General features: G+C 43.8%; 2 protein-coding genes across 9 annotated transcripts in view; one reads left to right on the forward strand and one right to left on the reverse strand.

Moving 5' to 3' along the window:
• The first annotated feature begins 231 nt into the window (after positions 1–231).
• Positions 232–4,500, forward strand: LOC120788381 (dual specificity protein phosphatase 3-like). The gene is made up of 3 exons (XM_040124171.1): positions 232–368; positions 2,750–2,982; positions 3,952–4,500. The coding sequence occupies exons 1-3, from the start codon at positions 247–249 to the stop codon at positions 4,152–4,154; spliced, it is 558 nt and encodes a 185-aa protein (XP_039980105.1). The 5' UTR covers positions 232–246; the 3' UTR covers positions 4,155–4,500.
• An 11,578-nt stretch (positions 4,501–16,078) lies between these two features.
• LOC120788380 (thyroid hormone receptor alpha) overlaps positions 16,079–24,687 on the reverse strand; it is a 117,278-nt gene continuing 108,669 nt past the window's right edge. For 7 of the 8 annotated variants that reach the window (XM_040124167.1, XM_040124163.1, XM_040124165.1 and 4 more), the window contains one exon: positions 16,079–24,278. In XM_040124167.1, coding sequence (XP_039980101.1) covers positions 24,028–24,278 — 251 coding nt within the window. In that variant the 3' untranslated portion in view covers positions 16,079–24,027. The remainder of the gene's footprint in view (positions 24,279–24,687) is intronic. The other variant, XR_005707230.1, reaches the window with a different exon arrangement.

Genomic DNA, 24,687 nt, shown 5'->3' on the forward strand with positions numbered 1-24,687 from the left:
GTTTTTTCTTTCTTCTCTCTGTAATCATCCTGGGACCCCTTTTGTGTGTGTGTGTGTGTGGGGGGGGCGTCCTGGGCCCCCCAAAACACAAGGCCGGCCCTGGATATGGGTTCGGTTTCTCCAGCACGGAGCAGCTCAGTGTTCAGAGTCGCGCGGTAAACCGACACCTGTCCGCCACGTTTTTACCGGGGTATGAAGAGTAAACACCACGAGCAGGTCAAGACGGCGGCGCCGGACCGACTCGACATGTCCGGCTTCGAGGTGTCTCTCCAGCAACTCAACGATCTGTTGACAGACGCCGGCGGCTTCTACAGCTGGCCCACCAGACACTTCCATGAGGTTTACCCGAGGATCTTCGTCGGCAACGCGTGAGTCTTCCTGCTCTCTCGGGTAATTGCTCGGTTTCTCCCCGAGGGACGTTTTTAAACGACAGTGGACCCGGCTCCCTCTACTTCGGCATCGACAGTCCCCGTAGCCTCAGCATCAGTTTCCCCTCGTTTGCCACATCCGATTACTGAGGCGACGCATCAGCAAAACGGTGACTCCGAAGAGGGTTGCTGATAGATTACTGGAAAAAAATAGATGGACCTGCAGTGATTGGAATCGCTTAAAGCATAGTGTGTGTGTGTGTGTGTGTGTGTGTGTGTGTGGGGGTGGGTTCTACAAGAGTCTCTAGAGGGGGTCACTCACTGTCGTTTTTCATGTGGCCTACTGTTGAGTATTTGTAACGTGGGTTCCACCTGAAAAACAGCACTTTGATTTTCCTGCCGGAGCCCGACTGTCTGCCAACGGATGGATGGGGAGCTGGAGGAACGGTATAAAAGGGCAAAATGGAACAGAGGCAGGAGATGGCAGGAGCCGAGGGGTGGAAAATAGCTTAAATATTTCATCTCGGCAAGTAGCGCGACTGACTTCTCCGTGTCCCCGCCAACTTTGGAGAGAAGCACATATTCCAGCCATTTCCTGCAACACAAGTGGAGGGTACAGAACACCAGCCGTTCATTTTCACTCCATGTGGGTTCGAGCGAAATTGGCATAGTAAGCGGAGCTCGTCTTAATGATGAAAAATCGGCACGTCCACTAAAAATACAGACCCGGGGAAGCAGGTTAACACAATTAGCCGGTGGACCCAGGCGACGTCATCAGGGTCGCCTCGGCTCGAGCTCGGAGGTGTGGAGTGGGCAGTCGGGGGCAGGCGACACCAAGGGGCCCCGTGGGAAGCGTAGGATGGAAGGCTGTTGGAGCACTGACAGTCATATCTGAGCCCATGACGCTTTCACTTTGACCTCCCCCGCCCCCCTTTCTGTCCATTGTGAGTCCCCCAACTTCATGGAAGTGCATTTCAGTAGGTTTGCTGTATTAACCAGTCATAATGTCTTAACGGCAACTATGACGTCAACACCAGCGGCCCCGGTTAGCATAGCACAGAGACCGGGAGCAGAGGGAACAGGTAGACTGTCGCTGTCTCAAGGCAACACGGCTGCTAGCTGAGGCTGTAGCAGTGTGTCTGGTTGGGAAGTGCATACTCCAGCCTTACAAGCAGATGTGTTGTAAATTTGAAACGGTTAGATCTGAAGGCTTTAAAACAGAAGCTCTTAGATGGGTTTTGTTCAGCACGGCGAGTCACGGCAGTTTTTCTTTCAGGAGAGAGAACCTCTGTAGTGCTCATTGGAGCAAATTTGTCTTCACAGATATAGGCCAGGGCCCACAAATGCATGGACACGGCTCTGTGAGGCCAAGTGAAGAGAGCATGCAGCTGCAGATCAGTCCCTCTCAGGTGGTGGCTTTTGTTTGTTTGTTTCCGTTCCCCTGCGTAGTCTGAAAGCCTGGCAGAGTTTTTGCGGAGGCGTGATGTTGCATTCAGCACCAGCACCAGTGTGCATCGACTCTATTTTTAGCTCTCTACATCTAAAAGGCAGGAGGTGCCGGGCGCACAGCAATCCCCGAGTTTCAGAGCCAGATGCAGCAGATCTCACAGCAAGGCTTTTGTTTGACAGAAGAAGGAGGCGACACCTTGTCGAAGCTTGTCTCAGTAGTGCAGTGGAATGTCCTCTGCTGCTGAGAAATAAAGCGAATTACAGGAAAACAAAGAGAAATGCGAACTATAATAGACGTTATTCTGATTACTAAGTGACATTTGGAGGGTTAACCGATGACTAAAACTAATAGCTACGTATAGACACACAGCATAATAAGCAGGCTAGATGTAGGTGAAAAAGAAGGATTCTAGTGGGTGAAGGTAATTCATTGTCCATGGAAATGCCCACAGCCTGAATACGGAGATTCGTTTCCAAATTTAGTTTGACTGTGACACAGTTTCATTAACAGCTGAATTACTGGTCCTACAGTTTGTACTCTGCCGCTTCAAATGTGGAATTATCAAGATCACCATTTTTACAGTTTCATTTGGTTGGTGCCTGCTCTGGTGGATCAAATCAAGCCTGAATAACTTGATTTATCCCTGCATAACTAATCACAGATGTTTGTTTCAAGCACACTTCATCACTTCATGAAGCAATTTCCCCTTCGCAGGCAACGTGCACTCATAAAGTGACAGCCTGAGGTGCAGGTGCAACTCACCTGCTCTGATCTACCAACCTGTTACTAGATCCAGGGAGTGTAGTCAGCCTTTGGTCCAAACACAGAAATGGTCCAAATGCATTTTGTTCGATATCACGTTAGAATGATTTGTGTGTGTGAGAAATAAGCTTCGTAGCATGTGTCTGTTTTGCTCGCCAACCCGATGCAGGTTTGTGGCAACCAACGTGATGCGTCTGAAGCGTGCGGGCGTCACCCACGTCCTGAACGCGGCGGAGGGAAACTCCTTCATGCACGTCAACACCAACGCCGAGTTCTACGCAGGCACGGGCGTCATCTACCACGGAATACCGGCCAGCGACACCGACCACTTCGACATCAGCGTCTACTTCGAAGACGCCGCAGACTTTATCGAGAAGGCGCTGGCATACAAAAACGGAAAAGGTCAGAGGCTAACAGAGCCGAGATGAGCGGAGACTGAAAACCTGTTTTTCTGTGTTCACTGCGTCCACATCAGCACTGCTCAACCACTGCGGAAGACGCCTTCTCTCATAATACGTGATATCAGAAAAGTCTAGTTTTAACTCACCTGCATGTGAGAATTTGAGAATCATTACACTGACCAGTCCTGACCAGGGGCGTTAATGGAAGGTTAATTTCAAAGCTGCACCGATCAGCGGTTCCAATCAGAAATAACGGCTCAAATGACTCTGTGTGATGTGAAAGGCTGTGCTTGGTCCCCAGAGGATTATCATTTAATCCCCTCGGCCCTACAGGTGGGTTTAACCTCCGTTTGGCCACTCACATCAGCCTTGTATCTAACTGCAGCAGGAAGCAGTTTTCCGGGAAGAGGCTCCGACAGACCCACTGTCCACTCCCTGCCCGGCACCACGCAGCAGACAGACACTGTTAGAGACCAGTGCATAGTGGAGCTTTTAGCAGCTAAAGAGCTAAAGCTCGGCTGAAAGGAGAGTGAATAGTGGACTTAAACCGCAGGTGACGGGACCGTGGGCTAATGTTCCTCCTTCACTCTCTTCACGCGCTTCTGTTCTCTGGTCTGCTCGAGGACGAGTCTGAGCTTTGAATATCCGGCGATCAGCCACCGGTTTTGATGTTGTGGCTGAGCATTAAAACCGGTGCCTGGTTCTTTATAGGGCCAGTAACATATTAAACTAAAAAGAAACCTACCAACACTGTTAACTTGTCAACAGATAGTTTCACGTCAATAACCGACCTTAGATAAAAATGTCAGCTAGAAGCTTATAACTCTAAGTTCACAAGCCGTTTCCACTGCCCCATGGTGGCCAAAGACCAATTAAAGCGGCCTAAACTGATGAGTAATACGCCAGACACCACTGCTGTGATTTTTAATGGAACCGGAACATTTGCTTTTCTTTTCATCTGCAGGTAAAGTGTACGTTCACTGCAGGGAAGGCTACAGCCGCTCGCCAACCTTAGTCGTAGCCTACCTGATGCTTCGCCAGAACATGGATGTCCACACCGCTCTGGCCATGGTGCGGCAGAAGAGAGAAATCGGACCCAACGACGGCTTCCTTCGGCAGCTCTGTCGGCTAAACCAGAGGCTGGCTGCCGAGGGAAAGTTCTGGAACAAGTGAGGCACCCAAGGAGGCGGGCGGACAGACAGACTGCCTGTAAGAGAGAACAAGAGTTATGCTTGATTGCACATCGCTTTCTTTCACTTGTTCTACAGCTTTAACAGGCCACAGATCTTTGAGGGAATGTTCTGGAAGCGAGGGGAGTGGAGAAAGAAAAACCGTGTCTCTCAGATTAAGGCTGGCACCGCTGACTGTATGTATAGTACAAAATAAGACGTCCCACACTCTAAGGTTCGACACGTACACACAGTACTTCTGCAAAAGACACTGCTGATACCATGTACTTATCGCTCGTTGTGTTGTTTACATACTCTCACTTATATTCTGAGTATTGGATTTATCTTGCTTCAGGTCTAAATGACACTGAATAGTCGGATTTGTCACATCCTGTACAGATTAGTGGTGTTTTCCTGCTGCTCACGTCACTGCCTTTTCTCATGCAGCCTTCTTTCCCTCCTGGCATTGGGCCCCTCTTCTCGGTCTCACTCCTGCAAACACTGCCAAATCTCTCAGCCCCAGCCGTTACCAGAGGGGATTTCAAGTGGACACTGGGATTTTTTCATATTGAATCAGATTTCCAGGGTGCCAGAGGATGATGTTAAGATACTTTTTTCTGTCGGATATCTTTAGTATGTTTTGGAAATCTGCACAGTCTTTCACCTACATTGCACTCTTATCTAGAAAGCTGCCTCAGAAGTATTCCTCAGTCAAAATTTGTCTTGCTGTTTCTGTGCTTTGTAGAAATTTTACACTGTAAACTGGTTGGATTTTTAATGATTAAAAATAAGAGAGTTTTATAAATTAATTAATTAATTAATTAATTATTTTTGGAACAGCAAAGAAACCAAGGAATAATTTGACATTTTGGGAAATTTGCTTATTCGCTTTCCTGCTGAGAGTTAGATACGGTGGAAAGATTGAGAAGATTAAGCCAACGCCGGCAGCCAGTTCGTTTAGCTTAGCACAAAGAATAGAAACGGGGGAAAGCAGGGATTCTGGCTCAGTCCAAAGGTAACACAATCCACCTACCGGCACCTCTAAAGCTCGTTACTAAAATATATTTTGTATGTTTAATCTGTACAAGAATGGAAAGGTGCTGGAGCGTTTGTTGGCCGGCAGCAGTAAATTCCGTAACCTCCTGAAAAACCACAAATTGTTTTTCCACTTTGGCTTTTGAATGGACTAAACAAACCAGATATCACTTATTAATTAGTGGGCTTTACAGGCATTGTTTACCTTCGGACAGAGCCGGATGTCCCTCCCCCCCGTTTCCAGTCTTATGCTAAGCTAAGCTAAGTGGCTGCTGGTTGTGGCCTTTAATTTGGCGTACAGTCGAAAGAATGTTATCAATCTTCTCACCTAACTCTCGGGAAGAAAATGGATAAGTGTATGTCGAACTGCACCTTTTAGGGGGTAATTTGGATCACATTCTTACATCGAGCAGCTCTCGATGATGTGTAGGTTCTAACACATGTGGCCTGTCAAAGTAACTGAGGGTAGGTGACCTGTGACCATAGGTCAAACAGTCCAGTGACTGGAACCAAAAGTCTCCGATGGTAATTTAAACACTGCCACAATGTGAGATATGTTCGCCAGCGACTTAAACGTAGTGGATAACTTCTCAGTTGACACCTTTTAGACATTAGCGTGTGTTTTTGTCTGAGCATATGTGGTTTTATATTGTACAGCAGCATGCTTTGTAACAGATCTGTGAGCCAAAGTGTGGGCACAGCTGTGTGTATCTACAGTATGTGTATTCATAGTGTGCGTTACTGAGTAAGCATTATTCTGTACACGATGTGCATTATCGAGCCTGTGACTTGTGAATCATCATGTGCATTGCTGAGTAGGATGTGACGTCGTCGGTCATGTCAGTAGGCTTTCATCGAGTCTCAGATTATGACACTGCTCATATGAAGTGCACTTTATCTGATGACACTGGTGATTGTTGTTGCTCTCTTTTCATACATTCAGTAATAAACTGTGGAAATGACAGCGTCCGAGTCTCTTACAACAAAGTACTGTTTGCTGAGGTGACACTCAGCACACACTGACTCCCAGTCACACCAAGTGGAGTGTTGACTGAAGGCACCGTCTTCTTGTCCCGTCTGATATGATTTCCCTTAACCTTCAGATTACTCCTCTAGCTCTGGAGGAGTAACACGTGAAGCTGTACTATATGACAGATGGTTGGCTGGTAATCGCTTTGTCCTGTAGAGGGGGCACTAGGACTACTGTAGTTGAGCCAGTGTTGAGATCAGCGCAGCCATCAATTCAAATTGCAAGGTTCCCATCGGCATCACAATATAGTAAAAATATCAGAAGCTGCAGCTACTCTTACAAAGTGTGATGACACTTGGATAAACCTTAAAGATCACTCCAGACATGTTTTGAGACATCCAAAAAAACTCTACTTTAAATAATATGTCAGACCAGTTTGTTCCGTACAAAGAGTTAAATTACATTGTTAAAAAAAAATTCCATCTACTCCTTCCCCATCAAAAGCAAATAAAATAAAATCCATACAAACCCAATAAGTTTCAAAAGTTTAACTGCTGGACACTAGATGTCTCCTACTTCACCGAAACGTCCCTTCTCAGTGCACTGGAGGGGTCAGCTTTCCACATCGTGGGGTGCCCTGGCAGCTAAATGGTTAAGCCTGACCCCCACCCAGGGGCCGCTTGCTGCATACTGGACCATGATTGGCTTCCAAACTAGTTGTGATGTCACAAATCCTGCGTCATATACATGTTAAACTGAGACTGAAGATGAGCACAGAGAAACTTCCCACCTTCGGCAGAGTATTGCGAGAACAGCCTTCTGGCGTCAAACGACAACCACAGGAAGTAACGATAAGCACAACACACTTTGACTGGAGGGGGACTTTCAAGTTTTTAGACTAATGCCACTTCACCTGACAAGCTTCCATATCTTTGGTATATTATTGAATGTATAGCTGGTACACTGATGTTGGAGAAAGAAATGTGTTAAAAAAAGAAAGACCTGCAGGATTAGGATTAGAAGGGGCCTTCCACAAGGCAGATTGGGACGATTGACAGATACCGAAAGCATCCATTCTGTTCTTCCTGTCTATCACCATCACCATCACTTCCATAAGAACCGTTACGTCCATCAAGCCATTCATTACATTTGTCGTGACCATTACAGCACATTCATTGAAAAAAATCCCTATCGTTTATCGTAACCATCACACTGGATGTAAATGACTTTGCTAGAAAAATATTTGACTTAAAGATCCAGTCTAATGCAAAGCGATTTTTCCCCCCGTGCTAACATATACAAATGTTTGAGCTGCAATGTAGCTCATTTTGTCCTCTGATTTCCATCAAGTGTTCAGCGCAAACTTTTGTAACAATTTGTAATTTAATCTCTTTTAAATAGTCAATATCCTCAACATGTAGATAGTTCGCCGTCAACACAAAACACCACTGGTGCCAATAGTACTCTTCCTCTGTCGTTTCCCTTTTCCACCCCCTAAATCCCCATCATCCTGCCAATGGCCTTTTAATAGGCACTTCCTCCTCTCTTATTAAACGTGTGTGTGTGTGTGACTGAGTGTGTGTGCGCATTCCACAGGTTTTGGAGGTTGAGCTCCATGGCAGGGCCTCTCTCTTTCTCTCCCTGATGTTTTCTCTGCTCCTTGTTTTTTTCTGCCTCTCTCTCTCTCTCTCTCTCCCTCTCTCTCCCTCTCTTCATCGCTGTCCTGGTCTGACACATGGAGTTGATGCAAGGACATGTCTGTTAGGAAAGGAGAGTAACTCCCTTACATAACACATGTCTGCATGAATGAATCCATGGGGGAGGGGCAGGTGTTTTGGGGGAGTCAGATGCATGTGTGTAGTGAAGTATGAATGAGGCATGTAGCGCCTCAGTATTTGAAACTGTATATTTCTAGATTGATCTAGAAGGCAGATCCATTTTTATACTCTTAAACCAAACTGACCGCACCAGTGGATCAGTCATCGCAAATTCATGCTGTGTACACAAACATTGTTCAAACCACAGCGATTTCAGGGGAGATCCCAAAGTTTCCAAGCACACTGAAAATACCAGACTTAATGTTTGGAAAATGGGAATAAAGTGATGTGCAAGATATCCAGAACATGTCCATTTGCATGGGAGACATGGTAGTACTGGGTTTGAATATTTCATTCAGAACAAACATCCTATGCCTTCTATGAAAAGCTGGAACAAGCTGAAGCAAAGCTAACCTGCTGATGTTTGCAACGTCTGCTGTGTTCACCATCTTAGTTTAGCATGCTAGCGTGCTAACAACACATGGTAGCCGTCCTACTACATGTGCGCTGGACCCCATTCCCACCAACCTCCTCCAAGCCATAGCTAACACCATTGTGCCGGCCGTCACACGTGGTAAATGCTTCACCGGCTTCAGGACCTTTTCCATCCGCATTCAAACAAGCTCGGGTAACACCTCTGCTCAAAAAGCACTCGCTCAGCTATGCTGAAGTTAAGCGCTATTGACCAGTTTGGTTTCTTACATTCTTGTCTAAGGCTATCGAGGGGGGGGGGGACGCCCTCCTACATCCAAATCAGTGGGATATCAACATCAAAACTGCCTCTTCATCTCTCGCCCCAACCATGGTCCTGAGAAACCTGGGTGTCATGTTTGATGACCAGCCGTCCCTCTCGGACCGTGTTGCATCTGTCTCCCGGTCGTGCCGCTTTTGCTCTATACAACATATGAAAAATCAGGCCTCAGCTGACTCAGTACGCCACCCAACTCTCGGTACAGGCCATGGTCATCTCTTGCCACGAATACTGCGATGGCCTTCCAGGGGGCCTCGCTTCACGCACGGTGAAGTCCTTACAGATGGTCCAGAACGCAGCAGCATGTCTGATTTTCAGTGAGGGTAAGAGGGCACATGTCAATCCGCTACTCATTGACCTCCACTGGCTTCTTGTCCACCTCTGCTCTACTCATGCTATCAGTTTTAATAGCCAGATAGGACCAATGAAAAGACCCATGAAAATACAATGTGTTACATCTTGACCTTTGTTACTGTATAGCAGACGGCAAGTCTACATCACCTACGCCCCATTCGGACTGGATTTATTTCTCTCTCATCTTCATCTGTAATTATCATCATAATTACAGCTGCAATTACCTGCTGTTTTTCTGTGAACTTGCTCGTCCTCCTGTAACATAAATCCCATCCAGAGCGACATCCTTGTACCTTAAAGTGGACCTCTGAGTAATCTCCACTGGAAGAGATGATTGTTCTACTACTATTTTTTTTTTTTTTTACTCAGCTCGGTGTTATATTTGACTTTTGTGTGAAATGTCAGAGAAAGTCTCTTTTGAGCCCTGTTTTTGGCCTGTACATGTTTACATTTTGGCAAATTGGCGCCATTACTAGTATGCCAAAATAGTTTTAGCAGTTCTTGTCTCCAGCGTATCCATGATATCCTTTAAGCTTTAAAAGTTCTGGCAGGTGGATTTCGTTACCTTTGGACGGTGCCAGGCTACCTGTTTTCCCTGGTTTCCAGTCTTTGTGCTAAGCTAAGCTAACTGGCTGCTTGGGTTAGTTTTGTATTTACTGTACTGTACTGTATTTACTAATCTTCTTATCTAACTCTCAGCAAGAAAGAAAATAAGCATACTTCCCAGAATGTCAACCTATTGCTTTTAGGGGAAACTAAAGGGGGAAACCGGATCCTGAGCATTTTAACAGATATGGGTTTTGTCCCAACATGGATTTTATTTCAAAACAAATTGATCTCAGAAGTCCTAACATGATGATAAAACGTATTATGTAATGTAGTCATATGCACTTAAATCAGCAACACGTGTTCATAAATCAGAGACAAGCATGTGTGTGAAAGTGAGTATGTGTACTTCAAAGAATTTGCAAAATGATCAAAATTATAACAATGTCAGTGAATATGAGCATCATCAAAATACAGTGCTCTATTTTAGAGGCTTGCTGGAAGCACTTTTCCTTTAGTTGAGGGGAAAAATCTGTAATGGATGTCCCAGTCTGTCAATCTGTGTCTGTATACACACACACACACACACACACACACACTCACTCACTCTATCAATGTCAGCGTGCAGCATGTTTGCTCTATACCAGCTGTGCCCTTCTATGTCTTTTGGGAGGGAAGGGGTGGGTGGATTGGTGGTGGGGGTGGGCTGTGAAGGACTTTGGATTGGTGGAGAGCAAAGCTGCTCATTGTTACATCATCTCCTTCACAACAGCCCTAAAACAAATTTGACAAAGACTGGCCTAAATGAGTCTCAGAGTTCGCAATAATTTAGTATTTTGTTTCCAAATTTAGCGTAAGTGCACCATGGATAACCCATTTAGACTGTGCACTTGCACTATGATAAAATGTGGCACTGTATTCAATAATGGCTTTTAATTCCACATAGACAAAGAACATACAAAGACTGTTTTGGGAGAGTATTAGGATTCAGGAAAAAAATGAATAGATTGGACTTGTCTTCAATTAATCTGTCAAATTAGTTTTGACATGTTGTAATGTCGCTGGTGTAACAACAGACTGGGAGGTTTTACCGTACAACCAACTGCAGGATTACTCATGTCAGTGATCTGAAATGCTGAGAAGGGCCAGTTTTACTAACACACAGGTTTTTACAAGTTTTACTAACATCAGTGGACAGAATGATGTCATGGCCCCACAACAACTCCAGTATAAAAACAAAGGCTGCCGCTTGTAACGATTTAGCTTCCTGATTCATTCTGGTATGTCTGATGCCCGACAGAAACACATCCTGTGTAGACACAGACGGCGGACTGAAGCTGAAGCTGATGCTGCTCTGCTAACGTGCTGCTCACAACGACACCGCCAGACACGGTTGTTAGGTTGGCAGCGCCGGTCTGTCAGTCCCCCGCTTTGGTGCCATGAAATTTTGTAGACATTCGTGGTCCCCAGAAGATGAATCCTAAATACTTCTGACTGACTTTTCCTCTAGCAGCACCAGCAGATTGACATTTGTGCTTGAGTGAATACATGTCTCAACATCTACTGGATGAATTGATCCTAATTTGTCCAATACTTTGGTTTGTGACCAAATACCTGCAAATCTAATGACATTCTCGTCAGGCTCATCTGTATTTTGTCTTCAGTGTTATTTAGCAAATGTTAGCATTCAAATATGCTAAACCAATGTGGTGAACATGGAAACATTAGACCTGCTAACCACACCTGCTAAAAATCAGCATGTTAGCACGCTGATATTAGCATTTAGCTCACAGCACCACTGTACATAAGCACAGCCTCACAGAGCTACTAGCTTGGCTGTAGACTCTTAGTGTTTTTATATAACAAAAGTTCTTATAACAAGATTTACACGAGTTCCCTCTACAAGACAGGGTCATAAAATTAGCCTATAATCTAGGACCTACCCTACCTGATATTGCACTTTTTTGGTGCATAGTCTTGGTATGTCCTGGGATAAATCATGTTGCCACAATCAACTGACATGCAAAGAACTGACTGCAGCTATTGTAGGCTATATAGTACTCGCAGAGCTGCTGTCACCCTAGATGATTGCATTCATAGGCTTAGGCGTGCTAATGGACCCGGTCTCACAGGTCACCATCGCTGCTAGAAGCTGTGGTAAAAGAGCAGAGCAGCTATCATCGGCCTGCCTCGGACAGTACCGTCCTCCTCGGCCTCACCGAGCCGCAGTATTCCCTGCTAATCGTCTGCCAGGATGGCTCTCATCGTTTCTCATCATCACAATCAGGATGAGCAGAGTCTGCAACTGATCATTGACCCTGCTGCTGTGTGCCTCCATCCATCATTTCCATTTGACGTCATTTGCAGAACTGAATGTAGGTGGGACACGTCTCCCGCTGACAGGAGAGACAGGTGTTTGTGTCGGAATGTTTCAGATGCTTCATTAGCTAGCATGGTTTCGACATTTTTCTCCTGTAATGGGCTCTGTCGTAGAGAAATACTTTTACTGTAACCCCGAAAATGATTTGAATGATGATCGTCAAATCTGAAAGGCTTTGGATAGAGGTCATACCAGGGAGTTCCAGCTACCGCCAGGTTAGCTTGTGTCCTGGCCGCTTTTCATTAGGGCCCGAGCTCCGACTGGTGCGAGCACCCTATTGAAACTGCCACGTTGATTATTATTATTATTATTATTAGGACAAATGAATCGCATTTTTGAGGGGGAAAGGTGCTCAAAAACTCTTTTACGGGTCCTGCATATGGGTGTGGCAAAATGGCTCGGTAGCGCCCCCTACAAAATTTCAACGCAGTAGTCCTCGTGGTACATTTCACCTACATGTACAAAATTCGGTAGGCACCCTTGGAGCCATACCCTAAACCCAACAGGAAGTCAGCCATTTTGAATTTACTGTGCAGTTTTGGCACAGGTTTTTGCCATTTAAAGGCGTTGTACTTTAACCATTTCCTCCTACAGAACTGATCAGGTCAACTTCATATTCGGTCAGCCTTATCTAAAGACCTGCAATGCTATATTGCAAAGCTTTTGAGTTTTCATTGAGCCGTGGCGGCATGGTGAATATCGATGTTTCGCCATGAAACAGGAAGTTCTTGTTCTTCTTCCGAAGCATCACGTTTGATACGAGTCCTGGCCTGAAGACATCTACAGGCCAATATTGAATAACAGCAATAGCGCCACCTTTAGGCAACAGGAGGTAAGCCTCGTGTGACAATCACCGTTTTATTTACGTGAAAGTTTTCCTGATCGTGTCTACACTTGATACACAACAACATAATGCAGTTTGGTGGGTGTTCTCTAGCGCCAAATTCTAGAAACAGGCGATAATGAAAAAATGTGGAAACGTCATGTCTGCCGCCATGGACTCCAGGCAGAAAACAACATCTTACTGGTTTGAGCAGTCTCCAGTGGTTTTGAAAGTGCACAGCTGCATCCTACCAGCTGCCCCGATTTGCTAGGGCGGTGCTACGGCCCGATCAAAGCTGCTTGCAGCTTTAATTCTACAATGTATTTTCTCAATGAGGGTTTCTATCATCACTCTCTCTAAAAAGATGAGCGTAGGCACTGGAGTGTTGCATCCCAATTCTAAAAACTCTAAAAGAGTACATGGTCTTCGTTGAAATAAATAAAATACCTTTTCTTTTAGTTAGAATTCTACGACTCAACTCTCAAAGAGGTTTTTGGTCGTGCCTGTGTAGCTAATGCATTTGCTTTGCTTTTTATCCTGTGTTTCATTATTAGAGCAACATAGCTTTGGCTTCTATAAACCATTCATGTGCTGTTTCCAAATTTTTTGCAGGCACTGTGCTAATACACTGTAAGGCCAAAAAGTATGTTCACAAGGTACCCATATACTTTTATGTACTTCTGGTCTGGGGCTGTTTTTCGTGGTTTGGGTTAGGTCCAACTAAAGGGAACTCTCTTGACTCCCAAACCCAATCAAACACCTCTCAACCAAGCTTAATCGCCCCACATCAGTGTCCAACCTCACTATCATGCTCTTGTGGTTTAATGGGGCCAGGTTCGTAAATCTTTTGGAAAGCCTTTCAAGAAAAGTGGAGGCCGTTATAGCCGCAGATTGGTAAGTTAGTAAACTTGCTTTAGGTGCTCCCAGTCCTATGGATAGAAAAGGTCACATGTAGCACATACTCAACAAAATGAATCGTAACAGTAATACGAAGATCAGTTCACAAAAAGTACCCATCTCATCATCATCTTACGTCAGCATGATGAACTCCAGGGGAAATCTGAATATCGTGTTACTGGAACACTTTCAAATGAATTAAGTCTTAGAGCAGCACCTTCCAAATATGAAAACTCCTCTTAAGAGAGACAAGTATTAAACTGTGCAGTGTGAATACAAAGTGTTGTTGCTAATTAAAATCAATCAGGCTGCAGCACTCAAAATAGCTTTCAAAAAGTGGAATAACCTTCCAGATGTACTGAAGTTCTTAGGTAAAGAACTTTTCTACAGATCAAGTTGCATTGTGATGCTGTTGAAACTGTGATGTAATATGTGGAGCCACCTTAATACAATCAGTACTGAAATCTGGTAGAGGTGAGCGCCACGGCGCCACGGACAGCTCAACCCAACTCAACCTTTATACAATATGCTGTATCTTCTCTGGACTATGTTCGTTTTTAGATTTTGGTTAATCATGGTTAACTTCTCTCTGTTTTCTAGCTTGTGTGTTTGTGTGTCCAGTCAGTCATGTGTACGGTCATGCTCTGGACAGAAACAAAGGAGACAAATTGATATCAAATAATTTTATAATGCTGAAAATGAATGTCACATAGCCACAAACACAAACAGCTTAGAGCCATTCAGATCCCATTCTCCGATGTTGCCATGAATGATTTGTCACTGAAAACAAGACAAACAACAACCGTGCCCATTACAAACCTATGACCAGCATTATCAAATACACCATCAAACTCTTGCCGGGGTTGTTTCAACCCACATCTCACTCAGCTCTACATTCAACACCGCGCTGTGCCAAAAAATTATGGCTGCATCGCAAACAGGAAACAGCCACTGCTTGTGCAGGGCCTCACATGATGTCGCTCAGATTTGCTAATTAGGGCCGGGTTGTGTTAAGTCACTGTGAAGGGGAGCCGCAGGGACCAAAAAACAAAAACAAGAGAGGACATTTTCATCATGGGGATAGTAGTCCGGGGTCCCTTATTCACCTTTCTTATTCAAGGCACAATTTACTGGCCTGTGCAGAAGTACACTGGTCGCAAATACAAGTGTGTAGTTGCATATTTTCACTGGAGGAGATTTGAAGGCTTGAAGAAACAACATCTCTCTCTCTTCAAAGCTTTTGGGAAGCAGAAGCACCATTTTTAATTTCCTTGCCATTGCTGATTATTTCTAAGACTGTAATTTAAGCTTGCATTGAAGGGTTTCATTTGGCCAAGCTACTCAATGCACCCCGATGCGTGTCCTGATGAAGCCTCAGTCCTCTCTTGGTTTGTTAGGAACACACATAGAGAAGGAATCCATATCTGCCAGCTGGTGGTAAATACTCAAAGCATGGCTTCATATGTCATCAGTTCCTTATAGATATAACAAAGTAAGTGCAGTAATTTTTTCAAACATTTTTTTCCTAGAGCCACGACATTGTCAAAATGGTGATGATCTTACAACCTGAACAGATCCTGTAAGCATTTTTATCAAATTCACCCACCGGCTACAATTTCACCATTTGAGTGGGGTTTTTTTTTTCTAGTCTTACATTTCAGGGATGTGAAGAGGCTTTGGCCAAGAGCTCCAAACTAAACTGTTCCGACAAAAACTCTTCAAACCAGAAGCTTTTATTCAAAAAATTTGGGGCCACATTTTGATCTTTCCGAGACCACTGTTGGGTCCTTATTTTGCCAAACCCTGGTGGTTTTCCATGTTTGAGACTGATCACTCCCCATCCTTGACGCTGGCACAAAGCAGTGTGATTAGATATGAAACGTTCTAGAAACCTTTTTTTTTTTTTTGGGTTCTATTTTTGATGTGTTTCTTAATGTCTTTCCTTGTTGTATGTTGAGGCTTACCTTCCATCAAAAGCAATGTCCTTGTCACAACACTGAGATTAATATATGGCAGATTTATACATCGCAAGATGAGCCCTGGTTTAAGGTCAGATTCCTTTGGAGCAATCTAAAGGCTACGATCATTGACCCAGATCAGGGGTAAGAGCAAATGCCCAGTTCAGAAAGTGATACAGCCCAAGCAACTGTGGAAAGCAGGATCCAGGTTCATTCACTTTCAGTTCAAGTAACTGGAAAATGGATTTACAGACACCTTAATTTACCATTATCTTAATATAAACATTTTCACCAACATAGCAACCTATTAATTGTATTGGAAGTGGAAAAAATACTGTATGTATAAATAATGAATCTTAAAGGATGATACAAAATTTATTAGGGGGGGGGGGTCAGAGAAGGGGGAGGTTTATGTAATCTTTTTTTTGCTGAAGGGAGGATAGTCTGACTTTTTTGGAGGAAGAGGAGGAGATGTTTTAATTTTTTTCTCACCTTAGATTGATATTTTATTTAAAAATTCCCTTGCAAATGAACTGTAGGAAAAAAAATTATGGGATGGGAACAGATATTTAAACAGGTGTTAGATCTAAGCAATGCTAACATACGTACATGCTAAAGGTTTGGGAGACAGTATGTTGGCTTGTCCTCTGGGTGACTAGCGTTACCTTAAAACTGTGAATATGAGAAGTTGAAGAAACTTTGCTGTTGGCTTTCTACTGAAAGGATACAACATGTTGTCTTTCACAGCTAAAACATCTTTAACAAGTAGAGAGTTCCTGATCCTGTTTGTAGAAATACTAATTGCTCGAATGTGTGAACGTAACATTCAGGTCCTAATCAGTTATTTAGTTACTAATTCAGTCAGAGCTAATCACAATGCCGAAAGTTAAAGAAAACCCAGTTAGCTGTTAGCTGTGGATTTATGAGCGCGCAGGCGTGAAGAGGAAACTGTCTATCAGACCTAGAATACCTTCAACACGTGTGAGTGTTTGTAAATTGTGTGTAGAAATCTTGGTTTTTGAAAGGCTAATTACTCGAATGTGAGAACAGATACAAGAAAACATTCAGCTCCTAATTCAGTAACACCTGATCTAATACCAAACGCAGTGCATCCTACGTCTGACGAGACAGCAAACTCCTCATGACAGTGAGTGTCATTTGTTTTCTTTACGTATTACATACAAGTTGTCGAGATATCAGCTAGTTAGCGGGTCCTCAAACGGCAACCAGAAGCTAGATTAAAAAGAAACTGGTGTTTTGGAGGAAGTTATGATAACCATCGCTCAATTAGGATGAATCTAAGGCTCAAAAGGGGGGATGCACTCGCGTATGTGCCCAGAATCCCAGCCCGTAACAGGCAGCGGTGGTGGTAACTGACGAAAAAAGCGGGAAAATCCAAATGTAGGCTTCAGATCTTGATTATTAGTTGGTAATTATTTGAAAAATCATGGCAAGCCCGTGTAAAGTTTATGTCACTAAAAAGTTATAGTCAGAATAATGCAAGTCAGGTGTAATAAGGTTACGTATATTACAGTGTTAGCACACACACACACACTGCGAAGCCAGCTCAAGTGCCAAAACTCTTGGCAGGAACTTGTAATGGGACTAATGGGCCTGTTCCTAAATATTACTTTCCTGTTGTATCTATGAATATGTAACACTTTTCATTATAGATTTTAACACCACAATAAGGCAACTTTATGTTTAAATGCTATATGTGGTTACATATCCCAGAAATGAGCAGCAGACCATTTTACGGATCTTATTTTTCAATTAGCTGAACTGAAGGTGAACTGAACTCTGACCCTTGGGTGACGTTTGAGCACTAGCTACCACTGCACCAACGATGGTCTGAAAGTGCATACACAGCCATTTTCTCACAGCAAAGCATCAGCACAGATAGACAAACATTCACCTACCAAGAAAATCAGATGCAAATTAATAACAACATCAAAGAATAATCATTAGAAACAGCTTTTCCTCATCCAAAAAAGTCACCGTATGTCTTGCTTTAGCTTGCTCAGGGTTGTTAGTCCTCACACCACAAGTCTTTTATAACCATACTATATGTAAAAAAAAGAAAAAGAAAAAAAAGACAAAAGGACTAGTCAGTAGTTGTCTGTCACATGATTGGGGTTTTAACCTCACCTGCAAACTCATCCGCCCAAGTATAAGCAGAACAACGAACACTTGGTGCACAACGAAAGCAACATCAAACAACATCAAAAACAACATGAGTGTGGGACTTCACACCGTGTCTTTAATCGTACAGTTTCAGTATTTTTTACATTCCACATGTGGACATATTCCTGCAGGGATTGTCGTCTTTCTCCACCAAAGACTGCTAGTATGAGTTAGGGTGGGTTTCTGTGAGTTTGTGAATGGGGAGGGAAGGAGGAGGTGCAGACTAAGAGGACAGAGGGACATAAATAGAGAGGGGACTGGGTTTGGGGATGTAAATCAGGGAGAAGATAGAAAAAACAAAAGAGCAGAATGGAAAGGTTTGGGGAACGGAACGGAGATGGAAGGACTGGGAGAGAGAAGAGACGAGGAGAGAAATGATGGTTCCCTGGGTAAGTAATAAAAGCAGTAGAAGTGGTTTATTTATGGAGCACACTTTGCATGAGAGTTGAACTGCTTCAGAGTGGTTGCCGGAGTCTTGTGCCGTGCTGCAGCGGCAGAGCCCAGCATCAAGTTCACATTTAAGTCCACTGTAAATGTATCCTGACCCTAACTTTAATCTCAGAGACAAAACAGTGTTCAAGATCAGATTCTGTGTTCACTGTACACATCCGATGGAGACTTTTCCGGTTTGTTTTGCAGTTTGGCTCGGAAGTGTGGAACGTGACAGGTGAGCAACGCTGAAGCGGCTCGGCTGTTGCTGTGCTTTACTGTCACGAGAGAAAGTGGTTTTTGACTCCGTGGCTCTTTTAATGGGAGGCATTTCAATTTGGCTTTGCCTGCAAAATTACCTTGTGTACCAGCACCCAGGTCATGCCAAACACGCAGAGCAAATCCATTTCTCTATAATGAATTTAGATACAGTATACTGTATCTTATAGGAATAGAAGAGGGAAGTTTCAGAACTTCTTCTCTCATGAACGCAGTGCACAGAGGTAATGAAGCCGTAAAAGTTAGAAACAGCACTCCGTGCCATTAATTTGCCGTGTGTGCCTGGGTGTGTTGCCTCCTACGACAACCAAGGCCTTTTAGACAGCAAGTGAATATACGGACCAAACCACCATTCAATCCAGCCAATTAAAATGTACACTACTAATGGATCAGGCTTAAAGAACTACCTGGGTCTGCCTGCTGTCTGAACATAGCGTTATGATAGCTATCACTGATGTCCAGGTAAAATGGCTTTTTGGTGAGGAGGATGGTCGCTGACTACTGGTCTGTCTCTCTGCTATGCTGGTGCAGCTGATCATGGCTGAAGGCAGTGTGCTCTGTGGTGCTGGTGTGGTTTTTCTTTAAAGGACAGGGGGAGGATTTCTCCAGTGATCATTTGGCTGAGAGAGAACGAGAGAGAGAGACAGACAGACAGACAGACAGGCTGTGCTGCTAGCTCAAATCTGAATCTCAGTTCATGAAGCCATGTGGACCAGAAGTGATCTCATCTTTGTAGTCCCCAAATAGGACAAACATATCTCTGTTTAAGGTGCTTCTTGTGCTCTATGCAGTATTCTAGAGGTATGCAAAAGGTGGGTAGACTGTGAAGGTTAGTTGGTGATCACCACAAGGCAAACACGCATCGTAATACATTGTCACGTCTGCTAAAAACAATTCATAAATAGGATTTTACAGATACTAATACAGCTGGCTAAACTGAGTTCTGGCATCCTCTGCTACATGACTGGTTCATGATTTGATTCATGATTTGATTTGAGCTGGAAGCATAAATTCAGCCACCGATAACTCTAATGCCGCATACAATAACTGTAATGTTTATATACAGTGGGGTCCGAAAGTCCCAGACCAATTCCCGGTACCCTGACTTTTGGATCCCATGGTATAATTATGTATATATATATATATATGTATATCTATAAATATATGCTATCTATATGCTGTATAGTGTATATTCGCATTACCGACCTCTGTGAGGCACATGAACGTGTGCCAGCGGTTCCTTGTCTGAGCCACGACCCGGTCAGTCACAGTGATAGTAAGCGGAGTACAGTACAAACACAACAGACCTGGACACGGTGGGTTGGAAACTGTACTGCTTGATCGACCTATTGCTGCGTGTGTGTGTGTGTGTGTGCTGCTGCTGCTGCTGTGTGCGTTTATATCCCTGTATAATCAGCGCTTACGGTTCTATTCAAAATACCCTGCAACATAGTTTAGTAACACTGAGAATGGTGGCAGCTAAAGGCCACGTCACAGTCCTTATTGGTTTCAACAGGTAATCAAGAGATGAGATAATGGACCGTGTGTGTTTCTATGTGCGTGTGTGTGTGTGTGTGTGTGTGTGTGTGTGTGAGAGACATATTTGAGAGAATATTATTAAGACTGGTAAAGACAGGCAGGAACAGGAAAGATGTGGGGGGAGGGGCTGAAGGCAGGGCTCAGGGCTACAAAGGGATACAGACATTGTGGTTTTAGTGCAACAGAAAAAAACCTGATAGTTATTTGTAGTGGATGGCAAGTTGGGATACGGTTGGTGGAGTTTATTTCAGCAGTGTTCAATTCATATTGTAAGTCTCTGGGATAGGACAGTCGCTCAGAAAGTCTTTTAAATGGCTTGGTGTCCATTTCTGCTGCGACGGCGAGGGAGGGATCTGAAGACGTACTGTAGATGCGAGGAGACGGGTCCATTTTTGTGTAGTGGTTGGCTATTGGCCTTGCCTGAGTCGCATCGCTACCCACCGCAGCTGCTTGCTCGCCGTTTCTCTCTCCCCTCGGCCGGGATGCGACCGTATCCACAGGCCAACACTGCCGACTCACTTGACGTTCGTCAACCTCCCAGTCACCACCCACATAGCGCGTCAGCTCGACCGAATCGGGCCAAAATGGCTTCCACCTGAGTCCCAGCTTCTAGCCGTTGCTGTCCCCTGACAGTTTTGTTAAAGTTCAATCTGCACACTGCTATGTCACAAGTCCAACGCCGCCTTCTTTGTCATTTCAGGTTCCTAAACAGACACCGAATCCAAAGGGACTGCTGGTCACATGAGGTGTGTGATGAAAAAAAGTGAAAAAGGGGCAAAAATGACAGAGTCTGCCACGTCAGTAGTCAAGTGTTGATCCATGGCCCGTTTAAAAGACGTGCCGGACACTGCTGTTGGTGGAGCAGCACGCTCACGGGCAACTCATATACATGTACACACACGCACACACACACACACACATATATATATATATATATATATATATATAACACATATATGTGTATGTGTGTGTGCGCGTGCATGCACGTTAGTGTTGCAGACAGAGGGGATGATCTTTACAGCTGGAGATGATGATGGGCACTAAGATGAGAGGTGAGGTAGAATCTGCCGGTTTCTGGCGGGACTGGGGAGGCCTGCAGAGGTATGTGACAACATCTCCTCCCACCACCACCACGTGCCTGCACTGAGCCTATTACGAGACAGCAGGGAAGTGAGGAGGCGGGGCTACAGTGCAATTAACAGGGCAGGGCTCCAATGAGAAGACACATGGAGGCAGGAAGTGTGGTGCAGCCCAGTGGTTATTTAGGAGGAGGAAGAGATGAGCAACAAACAACTGAGGTAATACATCAAAAACAACTGAATGAGTGTGTGTAATATGTATGTGTGTGTGCGTGAGGTAATGAAAACAAGAGGTATGTGTCGGAGAGGTATTCTAGATTCATATATTCTTTTCTCTCGTGACAGTATAATATTCATATATATATTTCCATATACTGTATGTGAGCAGTATAGCGTATCCTACATCACTTGTCAGTGTTTGAGTAACGTGATGCAGTTTTTCCGTTTTTTCAAGTCATGTATTATGATTTTATAATTAGTTAGAAGTTTTATGAATTTAATGAATTTACTTAACTATTTTTTTTAAAGTACAGTGGGTGACACTGTAAAATGAAAGTAAAGGAAACACTGTCTTCGTAGCCTATAGCTACAAAACACTTGACTTTGAAAATTCTCATAGTGTATCGTAACAATACAACACCTATTATTTTTCTAGGTTCAAGTCTCACTTTTGCATGAATGAGTTAAAGACTGCTTTCTATAAACATACTGAATGAGGAATGTTCTTAACTGTCACAGTCTACTGCAAGTAAAGTAAGGGTATCCATACATATATATATATAGTAAAACACATTGATTATTGACTATCCCGACACAAAGTCACAGAAGTAAATGCTATCATGCTAACAATAGCAATTTTAATCCTGCAGTAACTGATTTGTTGGCCACTTGCAAACAGTTGTCTACTTACACACCAGCTTTTACTTAACAACATTTGTATTTGTTGATAGTAATGATTTTGGGCACTCGGAAATGTAGGTTCAATTATCACTCTTTTCTTAGCTCTGAATTGGTCTCTACCAACATCTGGCATTATCCCTACAAGTGACCCCTTTTACATGCAAGTAGTTACGTGATCTAATGTTAATATGAAAATACGGATTTTGACTTGAACTTGTTTTAACTTAACTTTGGCTCGTTTAGCAGGTAGTTTGCAATGTCCACCATGTTTAGATTACTGTGTTTGTCTTAGCATGCTAACATTAGCCAATTGGTTCCAAACACTAAGCGCGGCCGAGGCTGATGGAAATGAGTTTTGTCATAAACCAGTACTGGAGTAAATATTGGAGAAACTGACATTTTGCCCGGATCAAAAGACACGACAATTCATCCTCAGGGGAGACTTAATAGCGACTAACCTAAGAGTGGTTGAAATATATTCCTCTGGACACGTTTGACATTTTGGAAAATATGCTTATTTGCTTTCCTGCCGAGAGTTCGATGAGAAGACTGATACAGCTCTCATAGCCAGAAGACATTAGCATAGCTTAGCACAAAGACCGGTAGCAAAGGTAACAAAATCCAACCCCCCTTTTTTAGCCAAGCAAACCTAACTGGCTGCTGGCTACTCTCGGCAAGACAGTGAATACACGTATTTTCACAAATGTCGAAATGCTGACGTTGAAATGTCGAACTCTTGCTGAAGCAACAAACAAGAACTTAATATATAATGACACAAAGCTCCAAAACTCCTAGATATCAAAACACCCAGATAAGGACCTCCATAATCACACTCCCTACTCAGTATGTTCACAGAAAGCATCATGATGTTCATACCATCTTATAAGCTCAAATTTATTATTAACACACCTATAATGTTTCATATATAAGGCATGGTTATGCACACAGCAACTGCTGTGTCACACAGGTAAGTGTGTGTAAATAATACATTATGGATAAGGACTTAATACAAAGTGTCCCCACTGTAACTTGTAACGTTAGCAGAGTTAAATGGAAAAGTGAGCGTGGTTTCTCATTAGACTACCACTGCCCACACAATAAATGAGGAAAACCACTTTACACGGTATGAGGTAAAAGTACAGGGGTGCGTTTTGTGCACGTATTCTTTGTAAGTGTGTGTGTGTGTGTGTGTGTGTGTAGTCGAGACAGAGACAGATAGAGAGGTCAGTACGTGAGGGAGGTAGGTTGACAAACACTCACAGGGCCTCAGCCGACTGAGGGGAGGACTGCACGCGCAGATGGAGGTCGGTCGCCATTACACTTAAAGAGATGCAAGGGAGGTGGGTGTGTGGAAGGGGTGGGGGCTGTCTGCAGAGGTAAAAAAACGACACTTTTCAGAGGTGAGAGGTGGTTGTGGAGGGAGTAGAGCCGTAACCAAGCTCCTCAGTTTGCATTAGTTGCAGGAGCAGAGTGCAGCTGTTTGTCCTTACAGGTGCAAGAGGAGTTAATTGATGAGATTTGCGTTTGCATATAGATATACTGTACGTTCCCAGCAGTATGTTTGGAATTTAAATCTGTGATTATCTATAGATGTTCACAATGTGCTACTCTGTGTGTGTGTGTGTGTGTGTGTGTGTGTGTACCTCAGACAAAGAGCAGAGTGAGATTGTCAGTGTGTTTCTCTCTGGTGATGTCGATGTGTGTGTTTGCTGGTGGCAGGTGGTTGGTCTTGTGGGTATTTGATAAAAAAAAGGGACAAAAAAACAAAAGCAAAAAAACAACCAAGTTTACAGGGCATGATCCCACTGATGAAAAAAAAAGAAAAATTCTGTTTTTTATTCTCCACTCGTCCGTCCAACACACCTCCTCTGCCACCAAAGCCACCCCAAAATTCTTGCCTTCTGCGTCCGGGCTGCTTTTAGTGGGTGCTGTAAAGTTACACTTCCTGGTCCTCAAAGACCTCCAGGAAGAGCGGCGGAAAGAGTTCGTTGGGACACTCCACCTTCATGTGGAGGAAGCGGCTGGCGTGGCAAGCCCCGATCATGCGCAGGTCCGTCACCTTCATCAGCAGCTTGGGCCAGAAGTGGGGAATGTTGTGCTTGCGGTAGTTGATGTAGTGCTCGAACGCCAGCAGGTAGGCTTCCTGGCACTGCTCGATTTTCTCCACACTGGTCAGCCCTGAACGGTCTGGGGTGATAAAGAAGAGAGACTGAATTACGTATCTTACATTTATTCAACATTTCCATCTCGGCTTGACAGAACTTTCTACGTGTTGTCACCCTTGAATTACAGAATATAATGCAAAATACCGGGTTTTATTTTAGTCTTGTGATGAGATGACCTAACAAAAAATCAAAAACATACATTTTTAAAGCATTTTCTGGGCAATTTTACACCTTTATAACAGACAGAAGTGCGGCGACAAGAAATGAGGGTGAGAGAGATGCAACAAAAATCGCCGGTCTGATTTGAACCGGGGACATTGTCGTTCGTGAAGTGTGTTTCCATCGAACTGTTAAAAAAACAAATATCACTGTTTGGAAAATGCCGGAAATTTGAAAAAATAAATAAATTCAAATATCATAAATACGATTTT

The sequence above is a fragment of the Xiphias gladius genome, chromosome 3 (assembly GCF_016859285.1).
Source record: "Xiphias gladius isolate SHS-SW01 ecotype Sanya breed wild chromosome 3, ASM1685928v1, whole genome shotgun sequence".
NCBI lineage: Eukaryota > Metazoa > Chordata > Actinopteri > Istiophoriformes > Xiphiidae > Xiphias > Xiphias gladius.